Source organism: Leptosomus discolor, chromosome 3 (assembly GCF_034619465.1).
Source record: "Leptosomus discolor isolate bLepDis1 chromosome 3, bLepDis1.hap2, whole genome shotgun sequence".
Lineage (NCBI taxonomy): Eukaryota > Metazoa > Chordata > Aves > Leptosomiformes > Leptosomidae > Leptosomus > Leptosomus discolor.
This window is the reverse complement of record NC_141393.1, coordinates 74,655,874-74,681,043: the sequence shown is the minus strand read 5'-3', so window position 1 is coordinate 74,681,043 and position 25,170 is coordinate 74,655,874. Positions and strand designations below refer to the sequence as shown.

General features: G+C 46.7%; 1 protein-coding gene across 2 annotated transcripts in view; it reads right to left on the bottom strand.

Moving 5' to 3' along the window:
* Positions 1-24,270, bottom strand: part of NR5A2 (nuclear receptor subfamily 5 group A member 2) — a 93,722-nt gene extending 69,452 nt beyond the window's left edge. Inside the window, exons 1-5 of one of the 2 annotated variants that reach the window (XM_086462580.1) lie at positions 24,207-24,270; positions 13,810-13,947; positions 11,210-11,328; positions 9,766-9,907; positions 6,407-7,053 (exon numbers count right to left, since the gene is read on the bottom strand). In XM_086462580.1, coding sequence (XP_086318706.1) covers positions 6,407-7,053; positions 9,766-9,907; positions 11,210-11,328; positions 13,810-13,947; positions 24,207-24,270 — 1,110 coding nt within the window. Of the gene's footprint in view, positions 1-6,406; positions 7,054-9,765; positions 9,908-11,209; positions 11,329-13,809; positions 13,972-14,624; positions 14,707-24,206 lie in introns of those variants that run through there. The other variant, XM_086462582.1, reaches the window with a different exon arrangement.
* Positions 24,271-25,170: the final 900 nt, after the last annotated feature.

The window sequence follows — 25,170 nt, the reverse complement described above, 5'->3', positions numbered from 1 at the left end:
TTGGCAAAAAGAGCAAATCCTCGCAGCAGAAAATAACAGTTAAACATAGAGGTCTGGAAACACAATAATGTTAACATGGCTGAGCATTCACTATTTGGTTTCTTAGCCAGTACAACAGTCATTATTAGAATTCACTTTAATATCACTTCGGACTAGCCACAGCATTAAGGATCCAAAGAGCACTATTTATTTCATCTTGCCCTACAGCAATGGGATACACATTTGTAACGCACCCAAGTAATCTTTCTACTGTCGCTGATGATGATTGCCAAACTTAAATTGGAAACTTATACTCTGGAGGAAAAAATTAAGCCATAATGTTAAACTTCTGTTTTGTGTAACAAATGCCTCCAACTCAGAGGTGAACATGCAAGTGTGGCTCTTCCCTCCCATGAAGGCCGCAGTGTTTGCTTCACCCCATGTGGCAGGAGTGGCTGTAGCTATGCAATTCCACGTGTCCATACTACAGCCTATTATACCTCTGCTTGTCACTAGCATTAGGATGGGCTGGACAGCTTTTGGAATTGTTACTTGCTCAAACTTTCTCTAACAATAAGTAACAAAGCATTGTTATTGCATCATGGTTATTCATGGGAACCTGGGTAAGTTTGGTACTGTAAACTGGCGACTGCAGATCCACTCAAGTGTAGAAGTTGCAGTGTTTCAAAAAAAACCACCTACATGGACCATGGTTATTAGTCTCATCATGATGCTGAATATTGGGTGTTAGATGGAAAACTACTAAATCCAGAGCGACTGAACTCAGTCTCCTGCTACCAGAGGTGGTAACACCCTATGGCAGAGTGAAACTAAAATATCCAGCTGGGACGTGAAAGGGTGTAGGAGAATGTCATCTTCCTCCTTACCCCTAGAAAAAGTACCAGAAGCTTAACACTGAACAAAGTGTTTAGAAAGGCTGCAAAACTACATGCCCACATGCTGAAATACAGCATTGAATCACACCCTTTGTTCAGAGGAGAGCCAGAAGAAGATCATGAAGCTAACTTCTAACGGAGTGTTCCCCTACATGGCTCAGCTATGTGACAGGTACAATTCCATGCTTCATTAAACCCTGGTTTCTCTGATAAGGCTTCTTTCTATAGCAATGATTTTACCATTTGTAAAATTATATTGATGATTCAAAAGCAAAGAATTATTTGGTTGTGTGAGGGAAACACTTTTCCCTTTCCCCAACATTTTTTTAGATATTTGAGAAATATTCTTTTCAGCTCCAGATATACTTAAGCCAGACTAAAAATCAACAGCTACACGTGACAACTTAACTAATCTGATTATTGATATTAAGGGAAATCCTGGACCTCAGTTTCTGTCAGCTTCCCTGATTAAAAGAATGTTGCAGAAGTTTTATTTCATCAGCTACATTTGTTGCATTTCCTGTCCTGATAAACGCATACTACAAAGTCCAAAAGCACTTCAAGTTATCAAATTGCCTTTGATTACTTAAGTATAAATAATATATAAACCTTTCATCACTCTGAAGAACTTTTAAAGTATTCTACTGCTGATATTTTTTTCTCAAAAAAAAACACCCCAAAACAACCAACCAACCAAAAACCAACAGATTTTTTTCCCTAATCTGTTTTAATTTAGTTTAATAATTGGATTTCTGTACTGTAATTCCTTATTTTCTATGCATTTCTTGGCAATTATTTACATAGAGACAGAAATGTGACATTAAAGCTGATGTATTGAGTATTATATTACTGTATCTAAACACATTTTACAGAAAAAATTAAGAGACTCCAGGACTTCTGTTAATCCTATTCACACAAAGTTTGCACTGCTTTAAGAAATAATTGAAACTCTGCTAATATAGTGTGCTTATGGGAAATATGTAATACAAAACTAGGCCTCTGTTAGCTTATTAGCTGAGAAAACATCTGTGTTACCATGTACAGTAGGAGTTCTCTGCACAGGGTCCTTTTGAGATATGTGGTTAAATCATTGTTGCTTTGGGGGCCACATTTGCAGCTAGAGTAAGCCTGAACAAATTTATACTTAGAGCAAGAAATTTGTTCCAGAACTTAGAGAGTCTGACATCAATGAATGGCTTAAATTTGCAAACTCAGTGAATAGTTTGAGGATGAACTTCTTTAACATGAAGCACACCGGCTCTTCCCGCAATCATTCACTAAATGGGTTTCTGCTCACATAGTACTTTGACCTATGACATCCTCACTAAAATAGCCAAATAAGTCAAGGTAATATTTTTTGTGAGTCACAAGTGCTTTAGTGCCTTTTTCGTAACTATGACCATTCAGTTAATTTTATGATCTTCAGCCAGGAGAAAGTATCCTGAGGACTGTTCTACAGTGCAGGTCCTGTTTTCTTCCTGCCCCAAGAAGAGACTGCTTTCTTTTATGGGTTCAGGAATACTTAGCTTTGGAGGTAGTTGTTGGATTTTCCCTGATGCGAGCTGATGAGGAAAGACTAGTCCAGTGGAACTGTCTGCATCCTTTCTTGGGGCCAGGTAACCTTTGGACTCTAGAAACTCTTGCAATATTTTCTTTTTAGCTTTGTACAAAGACCTTTCACCTGACTAAGACAGCTGGCTACAAATCTAGCATCCCCAGGGCATTCCTGAGTTTTCTTAGCTGAGGATAAGATGGATATATCTTACTTTTATATTTACTGAGCTTTCAACAACTCCAGAATAGCAAACAAAGGCCTTCTTTACTATTACTGTTAGTATTATCAGGAGTCTACTGGGAGGTTATCTCTGTATTCTTATTTCATCCTTGTATAAAGAACTATACAGAAACATTTCTCGTTATGAATAAGCAAGTAATATGTGATGGTAAACCCCAGAATTTGTGATGTAATTACTAATTACAAAGTGTTCTGACTTCACAAGACAGATAGGTATGTTTGAGATTTTAGCAGGTGTGAAACTCAGTTACTGGATTACAACTGGCTGCTTTGGGTCTTTCTCTGACATTATTACTAATCCTGACTAGTTTGGTTCATTAATATTTTCGTAAATTTCTGATATCTACCATGATGACGGGAAGGTCTGCTCTTTAACAAGTATGAGCATTAGCCTTAAATTACATATTCAAATTCATATGCAGGTCAAATTCTGTAAAATGTAGTGCCTGCTGTAGGTAGTCCTGCCCATCAATATTTTTGCCTTTTACATGCTTACATGTATACACATTCCAAAAGGGGTGTTGACAATTTGTAGAGCAACAAGTGAGATGATTGTGATGAGCATAAGCTGACAAAAGCTTCATGAAATAAAGTTTTAAAACTTGTTTGTTATCACTTGATCTCATAAAAAAAAAAAATTCAGCCAATTGGAAAGAAAAAGAAAAAACTGTAGTTCACTGATAGTTTTTTGTTACTATCTCTAGGGTAAATGTGGCCTAAACCACTGATGGACTAAACCAGCATATTTTTATCATCTCCTCCTCCATTTCAGTCCCTCCTGAACTCTGCTAGCTACAAACCTGTAGGGTAGCAGAAAGGAAAATGTTTGCCATTTTATGCGAATTGAAGAGACAAATGTGTATGACTAAAATTAGAATGAAGTGAAAGGCTACACTAAAGAACTGCAAACATGCTATTTAGTAACTCACAGCCAGTTGTGCAAGGTATCCCTTCTGAAAAAATCATGATGAATTTCGTAAGAACTACATTTATAATTTTTTACTGTTTAGTTATTTGAATAATTTAAAATTTTAGTCCCAGAGATCTGCTAATGCACCTGCCTTATCTGAAAGACATCTCAAGATTCAGTTCTTAAGTTTAGACAAGTAGGAATAATAAGAAAATATCTTCTCAGGCAAATGCATACTTCTCAGCTGTGTATAGATAGGGAACAAATTTAGCTGTTCTGAAAATCTTGTTGCATCTTTGTCACAGTTGCCTCTTCCCTCCCTTCTGCATTTAAAATCTCTCTGTCATATCCTTAGGTGTTGGTTTGTTTTTTTTTTCCCCCTCCCTCACAGGTATTCATGTTCTGTGGAGTAATCTGAAATAGCTGCTTTTTCTACCTTGAACAGAAGGAGCTGAAACCATGGATGGATAGAAGAGAGCTGGTTCAGGAAAGGTTTGGAAACACTTTGTTTAATTATGATCCTCTCAGCTGCAAAGAGAGATGGTGTTACCTGGTGCTGTTAACTGTTTAGAGTCCGATCTAAACATGTTTTGAGCACCTCTCTTTTTTGAAGCTGAGAAGATTAAAGTTCTTAGCACTGTTTGTAATCTGGTCCCTAAATATCGGATGTGGATGGATTTCCAAGTGTGTGGTTATTGTTCTGGAACTGCTGTGCAGTTTAGTCGATCTTGTCCAATTGAAAAAAAAAAAAATCTGGATATGCCAGAAGGAATGAAACTGTCTGAACTCTTCAGATTCTAAGATGTAAAGGGTACAAATACTAAGACGAAGCCAATGCCTTCTAAAAATGTGTGAAAGTCAGTGCACTAGCCAAGTGAATTTCTGAATACGTGTATTTCTAGAAGTCTGTATATACATGGTAGTGTATATATATGTGTCCACAGCCAGGAGAAGTGGGACAGCATTTTCATGAAATTAATTTCTACATCTTTTGTGTCCATACTAGTAAACGTGTTGGTTGAAGAATATCATTCAGGCTGAGGTTGGAGGTGAAGACCATCTCTAAAACTATTACCAGTATAGCACGTGGAATGCTTATAACATCTGTCTATTGATTAAGCCATGGAACCATAAACTTAAATGTTGCTTGAACATCTTTTCATATTCTCACTTTAATCATAACTGCAATTTTAAGGCAAATCGTGACTTAAAAATTCTCACACTGAAGAGTTTCTAGTTCTTCAAGTCTCAGTGATTTTTAACATGGTTACTCCAGACTAAAGTAATCCTCAGTGTATGGGTAGAAAGATCTGGTCCCTGATATTTAGGAAATAGTCTATTGGAAATGTAATACATTTACCATTTTAATTTTTAAATTATTTAAAATGGGTAGCATGGCTTATAGCTTACTATAAAATTGGAAACAACTCAGATAGCAAGCAAAGATGTGACAGTCTCTTCCTCTCTTTAATCCATTTTCTTTTTCCCCTCCAAGTAAACTTCCTCCCTTCTTTCTCTTTATATAGCTTTATACAGTTCCTGCAACGATTCTCATGAAAAATTGGAGAGAAGCTGGAGTGGTATATGCAACATATACAGCTTGCTTTTCTTGTAATCAGGCTTTATTTCGTGTGTCCACATCGTTATGGTAATGACAGAAATACTGTTGTGGCAAGCATCCTGACTGCAGCTTTTTAATAGGATCTCCTTTCTGTGCTCTTGAGTCATGTAGATTCAGTTCTCAGTGAACTTCTACAGTAAGCGTTGTATTTGGATATTGTATTATTTTCCTTCAGCTTGACAGTAGTCAGCAAGAAATTATAGGTGATCAGAAAACTTTACAGTTTTCAGCAGCAAACAGTTGTGGCAAAAACATTTCTGTAGCAGGCAGAGATTTGATAACTAGCAATATCATAGGGAAATTCACATATGATTAGACTTCATCTCAAGGTTTTTTGAGGCAGAAGTTCTTTTACTCATTCCAGAGCTAATTTCTATATCAAGAGAGTGACTAAAAGCTATAGTTTATATTTATTGTCTGATCCCATATTTCTGGCTTAAAATTTCTGTCCTGACCACAACAGAACACAAAATTGCCTTAACAAAAAGTACGAGAAATGTAAATGGGGGAATTTCTGGCCACCAAAGAGCTGTGGATGAGGATTTCTTGGGTGTTCCAACAAAATTAGGAGCCTAAAGATCATTGTAGCCAGCCTAGATTAAAGGAATCCTTCGTGTGTCAGTGATGATGAGAACCAAAACGAATTCTTAAGGTATCTTGCTCCTCCTTGCTTTCTGTTCCGTATACATCCTGCTTAGAATTCAGCCTTCATTGTTAAGTACATACATGAGAATGCACAAAATAATATCCCAGTGTAAGGAGTGTACAGAGATGGACAGAAATGGCATTCTCCCATATGTTAAATGAGGTAATAAAATAATTACATGAATGAATGTAGACTGGTGTAACAGGTGTGTTTACAACTCTGAATGCCAGCCAGACAGTGAGCAACACTGACAGGGAAGGAGTAAAATTTATGTGAGGCCCTATGCAGGTTAATAACCGTTGCGATAAATAGTAAAGTACAGAAAACCTGAACTGAAACTTGAATCTCTGTGCTGCAGCTAATTACAGGCTCAGGTGGTAGACAACAAGTTTCTCCTCATAATAGTTTGCCTACTTCAAGCCAAATAAATTAAAAATGAGATGCCTGGGGGTGGGGGGAAAGGCAAGATAAACTGTGATTTCTTGCTTGAAGTACAACATTGTAACAAATGGTATTTTTTCTTGATTGAATGATAATATAATGTAAGTTTGTTACCTACCTTAAGTTCTCTAAAAAAGATGCTACTTCTAGCCCACTCAACAATGGAGAAGAGGGTTTGGTCAGCCATTTTACACATAAGCCCAAATGTGTTGAGCTTCTCGTGTTTGCTTCTGTTGGCTTGCTCTTGCTGCAGATATGCCATGATCTTAGCTTGGACTTGCGGCTCATCTGGCTCACATTTCAGGAGTTCCAATATCAGATGTGGAATACTTGCTGGTGAGCTTGTTTGATAACTATCCATGTATGAGTAGCCCATTATTGACTCTGGTGAACTAGTGTAAGGGTCAGGGTACTCAGACTTGATAGCACGGCTTGGAAAATGGCCATAGGTTTGGTAACCTTGCAAACTGCCGTGGGGTGGCATTGTCATACTAATTGGAGAGGTTACAAACGGACTTCTGTCATAGTCTGTAGGAGGCAAGGCAGTGTGGTTCAGAGGTAGGCCTTTGGAGGCAGAATGGATGTTCTGGATCGCAGAGGATATTGTCAGGTCAGTTGGCATTGCTTGGATCACCTGAGTCATGGCTTCCAGTTTAAGTCCATTTGCTCGGATAAGAGCTTTCTTCTGCTGCTTCAATGCCCTGTCTCTCTTGTACATTGGTCCAAACTTATTTCGACCACCACGCATTCGGTCGGCTCGCACAGCTGTCAGGGGAGAGGAGGAAGTAAATCATAATTAAAACTTGGAATCAACATTCTTTAATGAAACATACATTAGGACAGAGCAGAAATGTAAAAATGTAACTTTTTTTTTTCTCCAAATTCAAAGTAACACTTTTATTCCTAAAGAAAAAGATTTATTTTGACTTAACAAATGTCATGTTTTCTGGTAATTTAAATATCACATGCATATATTACTAACATAGAAGGACTTCTCTACATTGATTAGGACACAGGGACAAACACAATGGTTGGCTACAGGAATTTCACACCTGCTATGGGATCATGTGGAGATCTCAATGTATATTTGGTTTTATGTCAAGCTACTATGTCATTAAGAAACAAGGGCTGATGTCCAGAATTTGTCTGAGACGTATCCAGCAGACCACATTGTCTCATTATAATCATTCCATTACTGCCTTCCACCGCAGCAAAACATCTGAAACGTAAATTGCGAAATGTTCAGTAGGCACAAAGGGGAATACGTTTTTCTTGGCAAAAAGGAAATATTTCCTTTCGGTGATTCTGTTCAGGTTGGTGTAAAACTTTAAGAGATCTCTAGTTAGCTGAACAGCTCTACAGACATGTTTAGCTGCAGTTGGAATGTGCAGAGAGAAAGCTGTCAGCTTGCTGCCTTCCACACAGAAGGTGGAAGTGAAACAGAAACTATTGACACTGTTCTGGCTTGTAATATCTCTGGAATTAGAAATAATTAAAACAAATCCACCTCAACAGCTGCCTTGGGAGTCATACTGGTGGTCTCTGTCACAGCAGCGTCTGTCACCGTGGTATATATGTAATGGACTAGCGAGGAGCTCTCACCAAGCCCACCTTGCCCAACGGCAATTAGATTGAAAGAGGAACCTTTGACAGCCTGGTGACATGTTGAGACTGCTGAGATTGCTGGAGGTTAAGTTCTTGAGCTTTTTATCTTAGGGATTAGTAGAACATTAAAAATTTATTATGAATGCTAGATACGCATAATACTGTACATTATCATAAGGACTTTAACGTTTAATGATTTTTTTGGTCCACAATAATTTATGAACCAGACTTTAAGGCTATATATATCGCTATCAGGGAAATACACATATGAATGGCACAAGTATTTACAATTATGGAAGCACGTGTTCTTCCAATTTTCTAAACAAAGGAAAAGAAGTTGTACAGATATGTGGATAAGGAAGCTAAAGTACGTTTTCTAGAGTATCTTTAAAACTACAGGCACTTTGCTTAAATTTGTAGTAAAAATGCTGTTGCTAATACCGCCTTCGAATGTTGATTTTGAGCAAAATGCAGAAGATTAAAATATTTAAATCACAATGCTAGTAAAAGTAATTATCTTTAAATCTCTATACCTAGTATCCTTCCAGGTATTCTACAATTAAAAACTGTGAGCCAAATTGAACTAGCAAATGCTTTTGTATAACTCCTGTAAAAATTTAAGGTGAACTGTATGTAATCACAGAAGAAAAAATTTGGTCCTGTATCATTGTCAGCCATTGAGGGGAGTTAAAACTAGGAGCAGATAAATGTATTTTATTCTTAACGTCAACAAGGAGAAAAGGATTCTAAATGTCCTGTTATTGTGCTGTTTGAATTTGGAAGAACACGCAGTGATTCAGGATGTTTAGTGCAGTGTGTCAGTGCTAGCTCGATCTTGTGGGCAAATAGAATAGTATTGAAACCATTAGACTGCAGGAGGCTGATTTTTCTGTTTATCTTCGGTTATATGAACAGCTTTCCTTTGCCAGACTCAGGTGATTGGGTCTTATCCTTTATGGTTCCCTTATGGTTTATAGTTTCCCTCCTTGGCCTGATTTTTCCTGGTTAAGCGTCTAGGGTGAATGTCATTTCGGTACAATTGTAAGAATAAGGAATTTAGGAGCTTGTCCTTGGTCAAGCAGAAATGTCAATTGCTGTGAAATCTGAGTTTTAATATGTTATATATCAAAGTTAGAACGAACTGTGTATGATTCTCAAATTCGAGTTGATGATAATTTTGCATTCGGTTATCTCAAAGGGTATGGTACACTTTTCATTGTTCTCTGCACATGAGAAGTGAAGTCAAACAGTATACTTCAAAATGCCTTATTCTCTTTCATTTGTAATAGCATCTCAGGTAAGCATCACAAAAATATAGGACACAACTTTAGAGATTATTTGGTTCCTTAATCCCAAAGGCAAGTCAGTGTGAGAAAAAAACCCTTATTTTATCTGTTTCTCTGTGTTCTGCCTTATTGTCAGAAGAATATATATAAAAAATTGAACCCTAGATAAAATATAAAGAAAATCAGATTGTTCTCCATAGCAATGACTAATTTTTTTTCTAATCTGGACACTTATGTATTTTATGTTTAATCTAAATTAAGTCTTTTTTAAAAGCTGCAAAACTATTCTATCTAGATCTGTTCATTTACAAACTCTAAAATACTGAAATAACAAATTATATATATATATGAAAAAATGGATTATGGTTTTGACTAGTTAGTGATTTACCATTTACTCATTAGAATTTTTTTAATAAAGCAACGATTTCATTGAGCATACAAAGTCACCTTTTACTGTAATTTCAAAAGCATGATAAGTATGTAGCATTTTTTAAATAACATAGCATGCAATAACATATATAATCTTACAATTTTCAAAATTAATCTATAGTATAGTTGACAATATCAGCAAGACTATAGCTCTTACCTTCCAATTTCATTCCAACACTTAGACATTTTTGAAATCGACAGTAAGGGCATCGTTTCCTCTGTGTTTTGTCAATCTGGCAATTCTGATTTTCTATACATGTGTACCTTTTGTTATTCTGGACTGTTCGCTTAAAGAATCCCTGTATGATAGATACAAAAGTTAGCCTGTTTTGCTTGAATAGCGTGTTTCGGCATTTTATCTTATGGAAATCATTGTAACGTATTTTTCAGATACCACTCAAGCACTTGTGACATTACATAGTTTATTTTAAATTACAGTGAGATGTACCCAGGAGAAAACCACCAGACTCCAGAGGAAGTTTTCTTGTGTTGGTGCTATGTTTCATAGACTTATGTCAAAGCTTGGTGAGACTGGCTGTAGTCTCCTGTGCCCCTAACAGTGACAGCAGAAATAGTGAGGCTGACCAGTTCCTTTGGTACTCTTTAACCACTACAAAATTATTGAAGTCTTCCTTCAGTAGTTTCACAGGAAATAAACAGGGACACTGTTGCAAAGATAACAGGAATCCAGAGTACCTCTGGCTACTGTACATCCCAGTGGTGCATGCTAGAGGCATAATAAGTGCTTGTTGTTCATTTCTCATTGATTATTTTTTAATGAAAATATAATGTGCTAAGTTAATTTTTTCCATGCAACTAAATATTTTAGATTGCATTGTTCTGGCACTGGAGTTTCCTTTACAGTGCATTACTTAAGTAACCATAAAGAACTTAAAAAAAAAAAAGTACACGCCAAATTTGACATGGCATAGATTCGTAAGTATTTAAACCCTTTAGTACAATAGAACATGCCAATACGTTTATCTTCTAATATCATAAGCTACATTTACAAGTATTTTATTCTCAAAATTAATGAATGATCTGAACTAAATCATACATTAGTTACTTGACTTCATGTGTCAAGTGAGCTCTGGCAGTTGTAGTTTGTGTGAAAAAAGCGCATCATCATTATAGTCACAGAAATCTACATTGTAATATTGAAGGATGAAAAAATCTTAAGGAAGCTGCATTAGATTTTGCAAAGCTGATCTGCATTGAGGATACTTCTCCTACTTTATCCTTCAGGAACAGAATACTCTGAATGTATATAAATCAACTAAAATCAATATTTAGGACAGTTAGGAATGAAAGTTGTTCTAGAACTACATTGCTTGACAACAGCAAAATACCGAAATGCAATGATAAAACTCCAATGCAAAACAGTCCAAGTTGTTTCCATTTGTGCAGATGAGACCTCTCCAAGAGACTTCTAAATCCTAAAGCTTTTGAGTGGTTGATTTTTTACATGAATATAACGACAAACATATCAGAAATAAGCTAAATTATTACACATCTGTTTTCTTTCATTATAATGTTTTCTGCTTATATTAGAAACTTTTTTTCCCTGTACTTGTGTTTGTATGAAGTAATTAGTACAGAACCTTGCAGCTTTCACAAGTGAGAAGTCCATAATGGTACCCAGACACTTTATCTCCGCAGACTGGACACAGTTCCTCAAGGTCTTCATCGTAAGAGTAATTCACCATTTTAAACTGAGACACTGGGGAAAGGAGAAATAGCACATTCAATTAGAATTTACATTAATAACTCAAATTTTCTGCAACTGTTCTCATCTAGACAGAAAGCTCACTTACACATACCACTGCAAATTGGGAGGGGAAAAAAAACTTTTATTTTTAAAAACACAGCTTGCGTCAAGGCATGCAACTTTTCTTCAACAGCAAATCTGCATGATACTTAGCAGGTGGAATAAAAACCATCAGCTCCTCAGTTTTATGTTCTAAACAGTTATATTTACAGAGTGTCCTTAACCTAGTCCTTAGTTTATGGAATCACAAACTAAATTAACTCAGTTAAATCCTGAAATTATCAGGGACAAGCTTTAAAAAAGCAGAATGAAAATATGAAGTGTCACTTGTATATTTAAATTAACTCAGCCCGTTTCCTTTAAAGTTTTCTTTCAACATCAGCCTGCAAATATTGACTTAGCCTAAACCTGTATCTTACAGACCCAGCACTTTTGCACCGTGTTGCATCTAAGTTACTTACTTTCAAACTCAGCTTAAAACAACGTCCTCTGCGCCCCCCAAACTCGTTGTTTGGGGGTGACCGCCACCCCTCCGAGCCAGCTCGCTCTCCCCCTCTGCCCCAGCCGATGGGGTGAGCGCTGCATGCCCGGAGCCCCCGCGTTTCGCAGCCAGCGCTCCCGCGGCGCGGGGGAGACGCTTTTCAGCTCCCCGCAGGTCGGCAGAGGGACAGCGGGTGGGACCGCGGCCCTCGGGGGATGCGGTCGGGGCCTGCCCAGCCGGCGCCCCCGGTACCGCGGGCTGGCGGGAAACCTGCGCGCCGGGGCCGCTGAAGTTTCTGCCGCTCGGGGAAAGGGCGGGGAGGAGCCGGCCGTCAGGAGGGGACCGGGTGGGGGGGTAAAACAGGCTGAATGAAGGCACAGAGCGCGGTCACTCGAGCCGGGCTCCCCCCACAAAGAGGCCAGTCAGCCGCTATGGTTATTCCCAAAAAGAAACCCCGCCGCGGGGCCGGCTTCCTTCCCCTTCCCTGCTGCTAAACCTCCGACCTGCTCGGCAGGCGCAGCGGCAGCGGAGGGCTCCTGAGCAAGGCGAGAGGCGCCGGGCATTGCAGCGGCACCGCTTAGGATGTCGCCGCTTTACCGGTAACCCCGCGGCTGCCCAGTTTGGGAGCAACGGAGCGGTCGGAGTCCGCCCGGAGCCCCCAGACCGGGCGCCGGGCTGGGGGCGGGGGAGCTGCGCGCCCCTCCACCGGGGCAAGGGGCTGCGCCGCGGCGCTCGGCGGAGCTGCCGGCGAGCGCCGGGGGCATTAACCTCCCCAGGGGAGGTTTCCGTGCCGGGAAAACGTTTCCAGAGCGACTCCGGCTCGGCCGGGGATCGCTGCCTGCCAGCGCCGTGGGGCGGACACGGGGCGGCCGCAGGCGGCGGCGGAGGAGGGCCCGGCACTCCCCTCTGCTCCCGCGGTCGCGGCTCCAGGGCCCGGCGCTGGGACGAAGTTCCCCTTCCTCGCAGGAAAAACCAAGTGGGAAAGCAGGGGTTTTCCGAGCGCCATGCCCTGGCACGGAGCCTCCTCCGCGGGCGAGGAAAGGGGCGGGCGGGCCGCCCCCAGCACCTCCGAGGCCCCCGGCCCACCCCGCCCCCGCTTCCCGGGAGGGCAGGAGATAATTTCGAAAGAGCAGCCGGGACGGGAGTTTCTGCCCCGGGAGAGGCGCGCAGGGCAGGGCGGGGTGGCCAGTGCCCGTGAACCGGGCTGCCGGCTCCGAGGCAGGGACCCGACCGCCCCGCCGCGGCCGTCGGACGGGGGTCTCCGCCGCCTCCCCTCCGCGCAGCGCTCCGGCCCCGAGTGGGGCACTAGGAACGGCCCCGTCCCGCCCCACAGAGGCATTTCCAGCGCTACTGCAGAGCGGGCGTCCCGCTGCCTTCTCAGGCCTTCTCGGGTACCCCGCAAAGGCGCAGATCCGCCGCGGCGTCGGGGCTCTGTGCCGCGAAGTTTCGCACCGCCGCCGCTGCCACCTGCGCTGTGCCTGCGGGCGCCGCACCCGCGGGGCAGAGCCCTCGGGGCTCCGTTTCGGGACGGTGCGTGGCACACGGGGTGCTCGGCGGCACTTCGCCTGCCACAAACTTCGAGTCAGTTTTGCACGGACCGGGATGAGACCGAGGGCCCTCGGGATCTGCAGCGGGGCCAGTGTCCCCAAGCAGTGACCGACGGGGTGTCTGCACCCCGGGAAAGGCTCTTGCTGGCCAGATACTTGACGGCTCCCCGGCCGCGTCTGCACGTCCTGGCCGGAGCCTCGCCGTTTTCCCAGGACCCCGGTGCCGGCCCGAGCCACGCTGGTATTTAGCCCGGGAAGGCAGGGGCTCGGCGGGGCGCGGAGCGGGCGGCAGCGGGGGAGCTCGCAGGCAGCAGCCGTAAACTTTTTTGGCAGGACGAAGGGGCGGTTTGCCGAGGGAGGGCCGAGCGTGCGCGGAGGGGGAGCGCCGTGCCTTTCCCCCCTTACCTTGCATGTTTTCCGGCATCTGCCCCTGTTCCCCATTCGACCGGGCGAGTCCCAGGGCCTCCGTCTCCACTTTGGGCAGCATGACAAGGCGGCTGCGGGCCGGGCTGGGGGCTCCGTGTCCGTCCGCGACACCAGCACCTGGACACGGCAGCACAGATTTAGCTGGAGCAAGGGGCGTTCGGCGGCCGCTGCCTCTTCCTCCTCCTCCACCTCCTCCTCCTCTTCCCTCCCTCTGCTCCACGCCAGCCCTTGCCCTGCTGCAGCGGGAGCACAGAGCGGCCCCGGCCGCCGGGAAGCGCCGCCGGGTGCCCGCGGCTGAGGGAGCCGCGGAACGGTAGTCGGGCTGCAGGCGACGGGGGCGGAGAGGAGGAGGGGGAAGATCGGGGGGTGTCGGGGAGGAAGGAGGAACCCCGGGAGCCCGTAGCGGCTCCGCCCGGGGCTCAGCGCGGCGGCAGCCCGGCGCCCCGATCCATGCGGAGCGGCACAGTGCACAGGAGCGCTCTGCCGCCGCTGGTGCTGCTGGACAGGGTTCCCACCCCCGTCCCCCTCCTCCCTTCCTCCCTCCTCCTCCTCCTCCCCCTCTTCCCCCCGCCACAAGTGCGGAGGTGCCGAGTCGGGACCTCTAGCCCCGGGCCCGCGGGGAGGCGCTCCCGGAGCCCGGGGGGCTGCAGGGCGCGGGGGGCTCCGGCGAAGGGGGGCCCCGACACCGCCCTTGCAGCCAATAAGGCAGAGGCGGGATGAGCAACACCCCCCTCGCTCACACACGCAGCACACACACACGCCCAGGAACACACACACTTGCCCGGAGCTCTCACCCCCTGCCCGATTGTTAAACTGGGCTGTGGGGCGGGGGCCTGGGCTGCGGCCACCCCGCCCTGCCCCAGCGGAGCCCGGCGGGCCACTGGTCCCGCCGAGCTGGGCTGCGCCTGCCCTTCCTCTCGCTGTGTGCCTCCTTGCTGGCGGGCAGACACTCTCCAGCTCCCGTGGGGCCGGCGGAGAAATTCCCCCCGCTCGGCCAGCGGCGGCTGCGGGACCCCCGGCCTTTGCCTTCCGTCCGGGGCGGGGGCAGGCAGCGGAACCCCCCGCGCTTGGAGAACCCCAGCCCTTGCGGCCACGCTGCCGCCGCGCAGCCCTGGAGCCTAAGAAAAGCGAGCGGGAGCCTCGCTGGAGCTCGCTGTACCTATTCTGTCTTTTTGTGTCTCCCTCTCCTAAACTTCTTGCGAAATCCGTCGGTGCCAGTTGCACCGTTTGCACAAAAGCCGATGCCGTGGCAGAGACATGGCTTGAGAAAGAGCCCCCCTTCCCCGGCTCACGGTGCAGCGAGCGGCACTCGTTTCCAAGTTGTCCCAAAGAACTCGTTTCCCGCAAGCGGGTGCCTCAGCGGCGAGAGCCAGGCGACCCCGCGGAGCGGAGTGGCGGGGCGCCCGGGGGCGGCGGGGTGCCGAGCCCGGCCGGGACCCGGGATCTTCCCGGCCCCGCTGCCCTTCCCGCCCCTCCCACGCCGGGAGCTGCCGGGGAGCTCCGCGCCGCTCCCGCTGCCGCGCGTGGGTTTGGCTATGTGGGATGAGCGATATTTGCACCTTTGAAAGCATCCCAGCCCCTTGCCCGAGCGCTCGGCTGCCCGTACTCCTCTGACGCTTTAATCTTCATTGTGTATATTAAGAGCTGAAAATATTTGGCCGTCAAAATTGCTTCCGATTGAAAGTGAGGCGCGGAACTATCTCCAGCGCGGGGTATAGCATTTGCATCGGCTGGGAGAGAGTTTGTGAAAACTGACCCATGTTGTAACTTACTAAACACTTGTGATGGTCAGAAGGTGAGCAGCGGTGGGACAAGCTCTCCACGTGCAGAGAGCAGGCTCGGCTGTGCACTTTCCTAGACAGGTTAAACTTCTCGCATCTAGTAAGTGGAAAAAGAGACCTTTGCTAAATTCAGCGCAGATCCCGAGCCAACCCAACACCAGAAGCACTGGAGTAGAAAATGTCTCTTTCTTTCCTTCTCTGTGCAGGGTTTAACATTTAGGGGATGTATCCAACGCGCAGAGAGGCTCGGACCTCCCGGGCTCTTTCCATTATCACCTTTTCCCCGTTCCCCTTCGGGCTGGAGGGCGAACAGGCGAACTCTTGGTCTATATCAACACGTTATCCCTCAGGTTATAATTTCGCAGTTTAGCGGTTCTCCCGGGACAAGTTTTAGCACGGCAACATGGCGAGATGCGGGAGCGGATGACTAAGGCAGGGTGGCCGAAAACCATCCCGAGGGAATGCCCTCGTTTCTAGGCACGCGTGGATCGGCCTGAGACCTCGTCTCTGCCCTTGGGAAGCTGTTCCCAGACACAGTAATTACAAACGACCCCTCTCGCCATGGAGCATCGCCCTGCGCTGAGCCCGGCCGGCTCAGCACCGGCGGCGGCCGCAGCGCAGCGGCGGCTCCGCTCCCCGGGGCGCCCGCCGGGAAGGGGTCGGGGCTGCTGGCCGGGGGTCTCCACGGTGCGGGGGAGCCGCGGGCCTTCGCCTTGCGAGCCTGCAGCCGGGCCGCTTCAGCCTGCTGCTGGCCCGACGGGTGGCCGCAGGACCACGGGGGGCGGCTCGCAGAGGAGCTTCTCCTCCTCGCAGCCCTTCGCCGCAGGAGAAGCGTTGTCAGAGCACAGCTCCGGCTGCGTTTACAGCAGACCGGGCGCAGATTAACGCACATGGGCAGGGCACCGCCGGACCTGGGTCCTGCAGCCCGCTGGGTTCCGTCGGGGAAAGAACCGGTCCTTTCCCTCCCGCTCGCCGCCGGGTGGGTCACGCCGCTCGGCGACGCCCCGGCGGGGCGCTCCGTGCCGCCGCTCTCGTTATTGCTGCGCCGGGAAAGGCATCGGCGTTTTAGGCGAAAGCCGGGGAAGGAAACCCCGCAGCCGGCGCCAGGCGTACTGCGGCCCCCGCGGGCATCCCGGCCGGGACGGCCTCCTTCCCCGTCGGCGGCTGGCCCAGGCCGAGCCGGCTCTCCCCGGCCAACAGTGCCCCTTGGGCACGGCCCTAACATCGGTCCCCGGGCTCTTCGCTCCTACTCGAGGGCTTAATGTCATTCCGCCGGGGAAGAGTTTGGAGTGAGTTCAAACTGTACATCGCAAAGCCACTCCGCGAGATATGGCTGTGGATGAAAATACTTTGGAGTGGTTATTACACATCCACATTTCTCCGAAGTAACAGTTTAGGGCAGTACATATTATAAATGATACCTGGTCCCTTGTGGCTACATTTAATTTAACATGGAGTTCTAGCTCTCACGATTGCCTTGAGCAACCTTAATTACCCTTTCTTCTAATCTCTTCTCCATTCCTTGCTAAGTTCTCAAAACTTTTTTTTTTTTTTTTAAATGTGATTTCTCTCCTGAGTTTGCCTGCCTTGTTCTGACTTTGCCTGAAGGTCTTGATTGACGCGTGTAATTATAATTATAAAAGATGATGGCTCGGGGAGCCTCCAGCAGCCTTGATTAGTAAAAGGAGCAAGACCTGGAATATTTTATACTTCCCTATTTAAATGTATGTACATTTACATTAAAAAAACCCACTGTCTAATTTTAAATAATCTGAAGCTCCTTCCACTTCTTTATTTTCAAGGTAGAGGGTTCTGTGTGGTGGTATTTCAAGGCAAGATCCAATTTCTTACAGCTTCAAAGAGGCCACAGAACCTGGGCAAATTTGAAAGCCTTTTTCACTAAGCAGGGACGTTTCCAACTTTGAGGGTCTGCTCGATGAGCAACAAATAGCACGCTCCCTTCCACCTTCGTGTCACAAAGTGTCCCGGAGAAGGTTTGATTTATCTTCCCAGCAAGCCAGCGAAAGAGAACTTTTTGGGGGGAATGTTCAAGACAAACTTCGCGGAAGCAAATGAAATAAATAAATAAATGAAGGACTAAAACTTTTTTGCTAGGAAGTCTAAATCCGAAGCCGATCAAAAAGACTCAGAGGGAAGTATTTCAGAACGAGAGAAACCCGCATCCTGGCCCCTGTTCCTCTACCACTAAGCATTCCCGTTTGCCGCCAGCCCAGAGCCGCTCTGAGCAGTCACTCGCTGAAACCGATGGCTTCAGCCGGGCGCGGGAGTCACCGCCACGCATCCTGTCCCCGGCGCAGCGACACAGCCCCGGGCACAGGCGGGCACAGCCCCGGGCACAGGCGGGCACAGCCCTGGGTACAGGCGGGCGCGGCCCCGGGAAACGCCCCGAAGAAGCAGCGTGGGGCAGTGCGGCAGGCACAGGGACCCTCTGCGGCCAGCAAAGTTTATAACTCCGGTTTGCTGCTTCACCTCACACACCTCTCACGCCCAACTTTACGACACTGCTTACACGAGGAAAAGTGTATCCATTACAGGCTCTGCTCTACTCTATTTCCTTCCCTTCCCTTCCCTTCCCTTCCCTTCCCTTCCCTTCCCTTCCCTTCCCTTCCCTTCCCTTCCCTTCCCTTCCCTTCCCTTCCCTTCCCTTCCCTTCCCTTCCCTTCCCTTCCCTTCCCTTCCCTTCCCTTCCCTTCCCTTCCCTTCCCTTCCCTTCCCTTCCCTTCCCTTCCCTTCCCTTCCCTTCCCTTCCCTTCCCTTCCCTTCCCTTCCCTTCCCTTCCCTTCCCTTCCCTTCCCTTCCCTTCCCTTCCCTTCCCTTCCCTTCCCTTCCCTTCCCTCTTTTCCCTCTTTTCCCTCTTTTCCCTTTCATCTCATGTATTCCCCCCTCCACTCTTTGTCAGAAACAGATCACCCTTACAGTAAGAGGAGGGAAGTACCTCGAAAACTTCTAAATCCCGTAGCCAACGGGCTCTTCTCATCACTTTTGCCGAGGAAATACTGCTTTTAATTCCTAAAGATTAATTTGAGCGGAAGCTGTCAGTGCCTCCAACTAAGGCTTTAGAAATTAAACTGTCCCCTCTAGAGAACTGAAAAAAACCCCAAACCCAATAAGCCAACCAAAAAACCCAAACACAAAAATACTCTTTTCCCCCCTTGTATCTTTTTTTGATCCACTGTCAGCGAAACAGAATGGGTGCTTCAGGCTGAAATACTTTCTGCAGCAAGACGCAGAGGACTGCTTTCCAAAGCCTATTGCCTTTTTTTCTGCTGCGAATCATTCACTGTTGCCTTACGGAGATGTCGATCCTCTCTGGTCCGAAATAGAGAACCATTTCCACACAGTCAATTATTGACCGAAAAGCTAATTTTCAAGCCCGGCCAGGCTTACTGCTGCACGCCGGAATGCGCCGCTGCCTTGGAACACCTGGCAGCAGCGTGATGCAAACTACAGGAGACTCCGGAGCGAGGAGTGACCCGGGCCAAGTGGGTGGTAAAGCCTCGCTGTGATTGCCTTTCTTTAATTGCTAAGTGAGTCATCAGTGAGGTATCGGAGCGCTGCACCTCGTCCGCTCCGGGCCGGCTCGGGGCGCAGGGCGCCCCCCGCTCCCCCCACCCGCGGGTGGGCAGGGGCGGCTGGTCAGCTCCGGCTGCCGGGCAGCTTTCCGACGGGGATGTGGCCGAACGAACCGCACGGCGGGGAAGGGCTGAGGCCCCGGGGGGTGGGGGGGCTGAGGCACCCCCGGGAGCCCTGCGAGAGGCGGCGAGCCCTGCCCAGAACTCGCAGGGGCTCCCTGCACCAGCAGCACCGGCGGCCAAACCGCAGCCTTTCCAGGCGGCAGCCTGTGCCCCTGAGGACACCTAAAGGTCCAGTTTTGCAAGCAAGACCTCTGCTAGATTATTTTTTTTTTTGATAAATTACACGAGTTCCGTAGGGAAAACGCCTCCTAGTCCCGCACTGCTCGGACCTGTTGCCGCTAACGGTGCGACGGGAAAACGTGCTCGCTCGGATCGCTCCTGCCTGCTGCGGGGGTGGCGGCTTCCCCTCCCCAACGGGAGGCGAGGAGGTGAATCCAAAAGCAGCGGCCCCGCTCCGCGCCCCCCCGCCCAGAAGCGGAGCCGCTGCCCGGCGCGGTGTTCCGCGGTGCGGCGCGGCCGGCGGCGCTGCCGGCGGGACCCTCCGCGGGGCCAGGCCGAAGGGACGCCGCGGACCGTCCCGGCGCTCCCCTCCTCCGCCGCGGACCCACCGCCCCTTTCCGACACTGAGAATTATTTACTTTTCTGATGAGGCTCTTTTGTTTCTGCCTGCGCTGCCCTTTTGGAGCCGAGAGCGGAACACCTAGTTAAAAAAGCTCGAGCTTGATCCGGAGCGGGAACCCCAGAGATATTTGTATATAAAGCAAGGCTCCTGTCAGGGCTGAGCGCCCGTCTCTGTACCATAAGAGATAATTGATTTCTATCCTGCATAGACAGGCTTAAAAATGAAATTTCTTTTGCTGAGGTAACTGACCTTGATCTCTTGGTAAAAAAAAAAAAAAAAAAAAGAAAAAGATGTTTTAGGTCTGCTTCTCCCCCCCAATAATTATGTTTTGAAGCTTGGAAAAACTTTATTTAAAAAATAATTTAATGGCTGATCTTTATCTTGAAGAAAATTTAAGTTCATATCTATCTATCTATCTCATATAAGACCTCTCCATGCATAAGCATAAAATCATAAAACATACCATGAGAAGATATACTAGGTGTAGTTTATACTGAGAAATCTTGATAAGGATTGTGTACATATGCATGTCTGTTCATTTTATATCAGAATGTATTAGCATATAAGTTTGCATATCTATGTAATACATATAATGTACTCGTGTAATATGTGAGTAAACTCTAGATGTTAATAATAATCTGGCATAGGAAGTTGTAACGGTTTTCCCCACAATGCAGCCAAACACAACTCCTGATGCAGGTAATTCTTCCCTTTCACCCTATATTAAGACACGTTTGAGAGCTGACCTTTAAATTACCCACACGGACGAGTGGCTGGAGGTGTTTTGTCAGCACCGGAGGTTTCCCTCTGGAGACCACAGGCATCATCATTGTTACTCTGCCTCATGTATTTGGGTATTTAAAATCAGACTAACTGGAAAAAATTTGGTGCAAATGTAAATACTACCCCTTTTTTAGATAGCTCATTTGCAGTATAATGATGGGAAAAGTATTTAATTGAAAGAAAATTGATGAAAGTGAAGAGTAACAGCAGAAGTTTGCTGCTATAAAAAAGTCACCTATGGCTCATGTCTTGCAGTCCTCACACAGCCCAAACTGTTCACTCCCGTGGAGGCTTTGCCTGCATCATTGCTGGCCAAGATCCTAATCCAAACTTTTAAAGATAACATTTGCTGTCTTTGTTAATCATATGAAATTTCATTATATATACGTTCTAACAATAATAACAATTCAGTAAAACAAACCTTGCCAAACTCGAGAGCACTAATTATAATACTGTAAATTGCCTGAGGACATACATTAAAATTAAGATGGCAGTAAGTATTATACAAGCTGAAAAATTTCTCAGTAAGAAACTACAAGTAGATTATTTTTCCTCTTATATAACCAGTTTTTCAAGTTAATGAAACAGTTATTTCTGTTAAATAATCATAGCTAATGCCTATAAAATTTGCATAGTGTCCCTGATGACACTAAGACAAGAGGCTGATTAGAGGAAAAATAAAAACTAGTCAAGTTGCTTTGTATTGCCCCAGAATCTGTAAGAAAAACATCATGGCACTTCCATAAAAATTTTCTTAAGTCCATATGATGTTCTTCATCTGGAAGACACGATGTACTGTTAAGATTTTGTGAATTCCAGCTGCCTGTTTGACTGTATGACTGTAAACTAAAAGCAGGTGTCAACAGCGGGTAGTGCCCACTCATATTCCAGCTCCAGGGTGGTTGTTTGCTCTCCAAGGGACAAATCCACTGATATTTAAATCGGTGGAGTCTGATTTGCATTCAGGGGAGCTGGATGAAGCCCTCCTTGCTGGGAGAAAGCTAGGTCATTCTTAGTGTGACACATCACTGATTTATACCAAAAACTAACTTATCCCCAGATGGGTGAATGCACTGGGTGCATCTTTGCAAAACAGGTACTCCCTGACAAGGGCACCTCCCAACCCCTGTGGTGGGAAGCAGCAGGTGTCCCTGGCCTGGGGGCTGGGGAGGCCATGGCAGACTCTCACAAGCTCACCCGCTCTGCCTCTGGTTAGAGGAAACAGGAAAGGAGGTACTGGGAAGGACTGGACAAAAGTGAAAGTCCAGGGATAGGATTTACTCTTAACAGCACTTTGCCCAGCTGCTGATTGTACTTACACCCTGGGAGGACATATTTTTCTTCCAAATAATTACTCTCCAAGTGCAATTAAGAACAGAATCCAGCTCCTTCCTATTTGGATCCCCCACCTCCAAGCAGAGGCCTGAAGGGTGGTTCTGATTACATTTAACCCTTACAGGTATGCGATGATCGGTTTACAATGCTGAGTTAGATGTGCTTTTCAGGGATACCACCACAGGCTCTGACTGTGCAATGCCATGCAAGGGCAGAATCCTCCCCCTGACCCAGAGTACACAGGATTTTGGAGAGTTTAACAGGATTTAGACATGCTTTTTCTGGGCCATGCTTTGGGAATCCGTCCTGGTATACGTGTGATATAACATATGTTTAAGTGCATTTTGGAGGTATGGTGGCAAGAGTGCTCTCCTGACTTATATCTCCCACCAATCCATTTCTCATATCCACATGATTTAGGGAACCCAGACCTGCCAGTCTTTTGGAAACCATGAAAATGGTACTTAGTTGGTCTAAATATGACAGATAAGAATGTCTGTTTTCCCATTCTGAAGGCTAAGGAGAGAGGACCAGAGAGGACCAGGACTTCTTTAGCACCTTTCCCTCCCTGGCAGCCAGAAAGAGCAGCCTGGCAGCCTGGGAAGCTGGACCAGCCTGCCTTTTCCATAGGTTTCTGGGGCAGAGCTGTGTGGAGAAGCACCCCACACCTCTAGAGAAGCACCAGAGGGTCTCTGGCTCTGAATTCTCTGCGGCTTTGCTGGGACCAGCCCTCCTGGCCCAGGTATGGCCTGACCCTGGTCATAGCCTTGTCCAACAGCCTGGGAGTGCCCTGTGCCCTCCAGCTGTTGTGGATGGGATACACTGACGTACTGCCTGAGGCACCACATAGGTCCCTCTGAGGAGAGGCACCAGGAGCCCACCCAGGAGTGGGGCTGGCACCAGGCACAGCTGGCCAGGAGGCAGACCCGCTGGGGGCCAGCTACCTGGGACACAGCCAGGTCCGAGGTGGGAGCCCCTTCCCGTGGTCACCCTCCCCTTCGCTCCCCTGGGAGAAGCAGCAGCTCCACCCAGGAGATCAAGATCAGGTTTCAGCTGTGTTTGAGGTTATTTCCTGCAGCTGTTGCTGCACCCTCCATCCCCACGGTCCCAAAGCCTCCCTTGATGGCGAGGTGCCCTTATCACACCCAGCACCGGGATGACTGCCTCGCCTGCCTTGTGGTGACGCACTTTAGGGGCAAGGGGAAGAGAGCAAGCCCTGGTTCCTCCATGTGGGCTAAAGCTCCCTTCTTTCATCCTTGCCATAAACGGCTGCACCGAAGCACAGCCTTGCAGAACCCCGGGCTATGGAACCCACAGTGCTGCTGGGCTGGCTTGCAAAGAACCTTCTGCTCCGTGAACGAGAGGTTTCCCTCGGCAAGTCTTCTCCAGCTCTGCTTGTCCCTAGCCCCGACCTGGGCACAGGCTGGCAGGGCAGGGGATGCCATTGCCTCATCAAAGGAAAGGCACCTCGCTCCCGGTGTCTGGTGAGAGGCAGAATGACCCGAGGTAGGAATTGTGAGGAGAAGGGCAGGGAGGTGGTGGGGAAAGGCACCCACTGGGGCTCGGCCACAGCCGCTGCACCCTGGCAGCCAGCTGTGCAGTGCTCCTCGCACCTGCAAGCCAGAGCAACCCGTGCCTGCCGGCTTTCTGATGGGGAGCAGGTGCTGTTTCCATATGCTACTGAAAATATTCACTTCTCTGCTGCTCTGAAGTCTGAACTGACTTTCATTAATTATCCAGCCCACCCCCACTGAATGACAATATATCTGCATTTTTAGCTATAAAAAAGAATTTGCATTTGACATGTGTATTACAGAAAAGACCTGAAAACATTCCTGACATTTTCTTCAACAAGAATAGTCAGGCCAGAAGGAATTTAAATCTGATTTTTGCAAATGTTTATACATGCAAACACACAAAACTTCAGTTATTAGCAATTGTAATAGATAGAGTTACCATTAATCATCCAATTATATATTTGATAAACACATTATCTCTGGAGAAAATTGTTGTTCACTGAATCATCAGCTGTTCTCTTACATTTTTAGGTTGTATCTTAAAGTTCTTTTTTGCCTAAACACATGTGTAAATTAATCAGTTTTGTTGGCTTGCCCAATAATAACAATCTTTTCAGTTTGGACAGCCCCAAGTCTAAAATATTTCTGCAGTCTTCAAAACAGTCAGAAAACTGTTACTTACCAACTGATGTAAGTCCATGTTTTATAGATTCCTGTATGATGGCTGCGTGGGAACCAGAAGACATTATTAGGTGTAAATATACAGTAGCCTTGGGTGCAAGGTGTACAGCATTGAGTACAGAAGAGGTGCAGCCTGTAAACTTTTCCGGCCTTGAGACCCAGGCTATAATAACCTTCAGTGAAAGTCGGTGTGATGAACAACAACAAAAAAAAATATCCAAGAATTCAGAAAGTAACAAGCATGTCTTTGAGTGGACTCTGTACTTTTTCCAGCATTAGTGACCTGCTGTAAACCATGTATCCCATTTCATGATAGTCTCTAATCAGAAGAATTGGAACTTGTGATAGGTTTGGAACCGTCACGTGATTTTGTACAGCTTGATAAGAGGACCCTGTTATAAAGTGACAGCAAAAGAGATAAGAACTCTTGGCAGATAATGGCAGAGAAATGATTAACCTAGAGTGGAGAGGTGCTATGAAGCCCAGAGAGTGGAAGGTTGTAAAGTTGTGGGGTCATAAGATCATACTGAGTGGATGAAAAGCTATACCAACGTAAGTGTAATGACTATAAACTCAGACTTGTGACCTGTTTTCTTGATGTCATCACCTCTTTGCACAGTGGACAGCAAGCATGGTTGTTTTTGCTTCTGTAAACGCTCTTTGGATGGCAAAACAAGCAAGCATTAATTCCTTAAAGGAGGCTTCTGAATGTGATTGGGATTCTACACTCTGAGTAACAGCACCAGTAAATCTCTGCTGGTGGTTTGTCAGACAATACCATTTTATTGCCCCAGTCCTCACGCTGGAGACTAGCTCCAGGTTGTAACCATTTAGTTGAAAGCATACACTACTTTCTCAGTCAAGAGCTTTACAGCATGGTTAAACATTGATATCCCAGGATTTTGGTGCACAGGCAGTATTGCGCTCCCCTCTAAGGCTGCGAGGTGCACCACCTCTTCACAGCA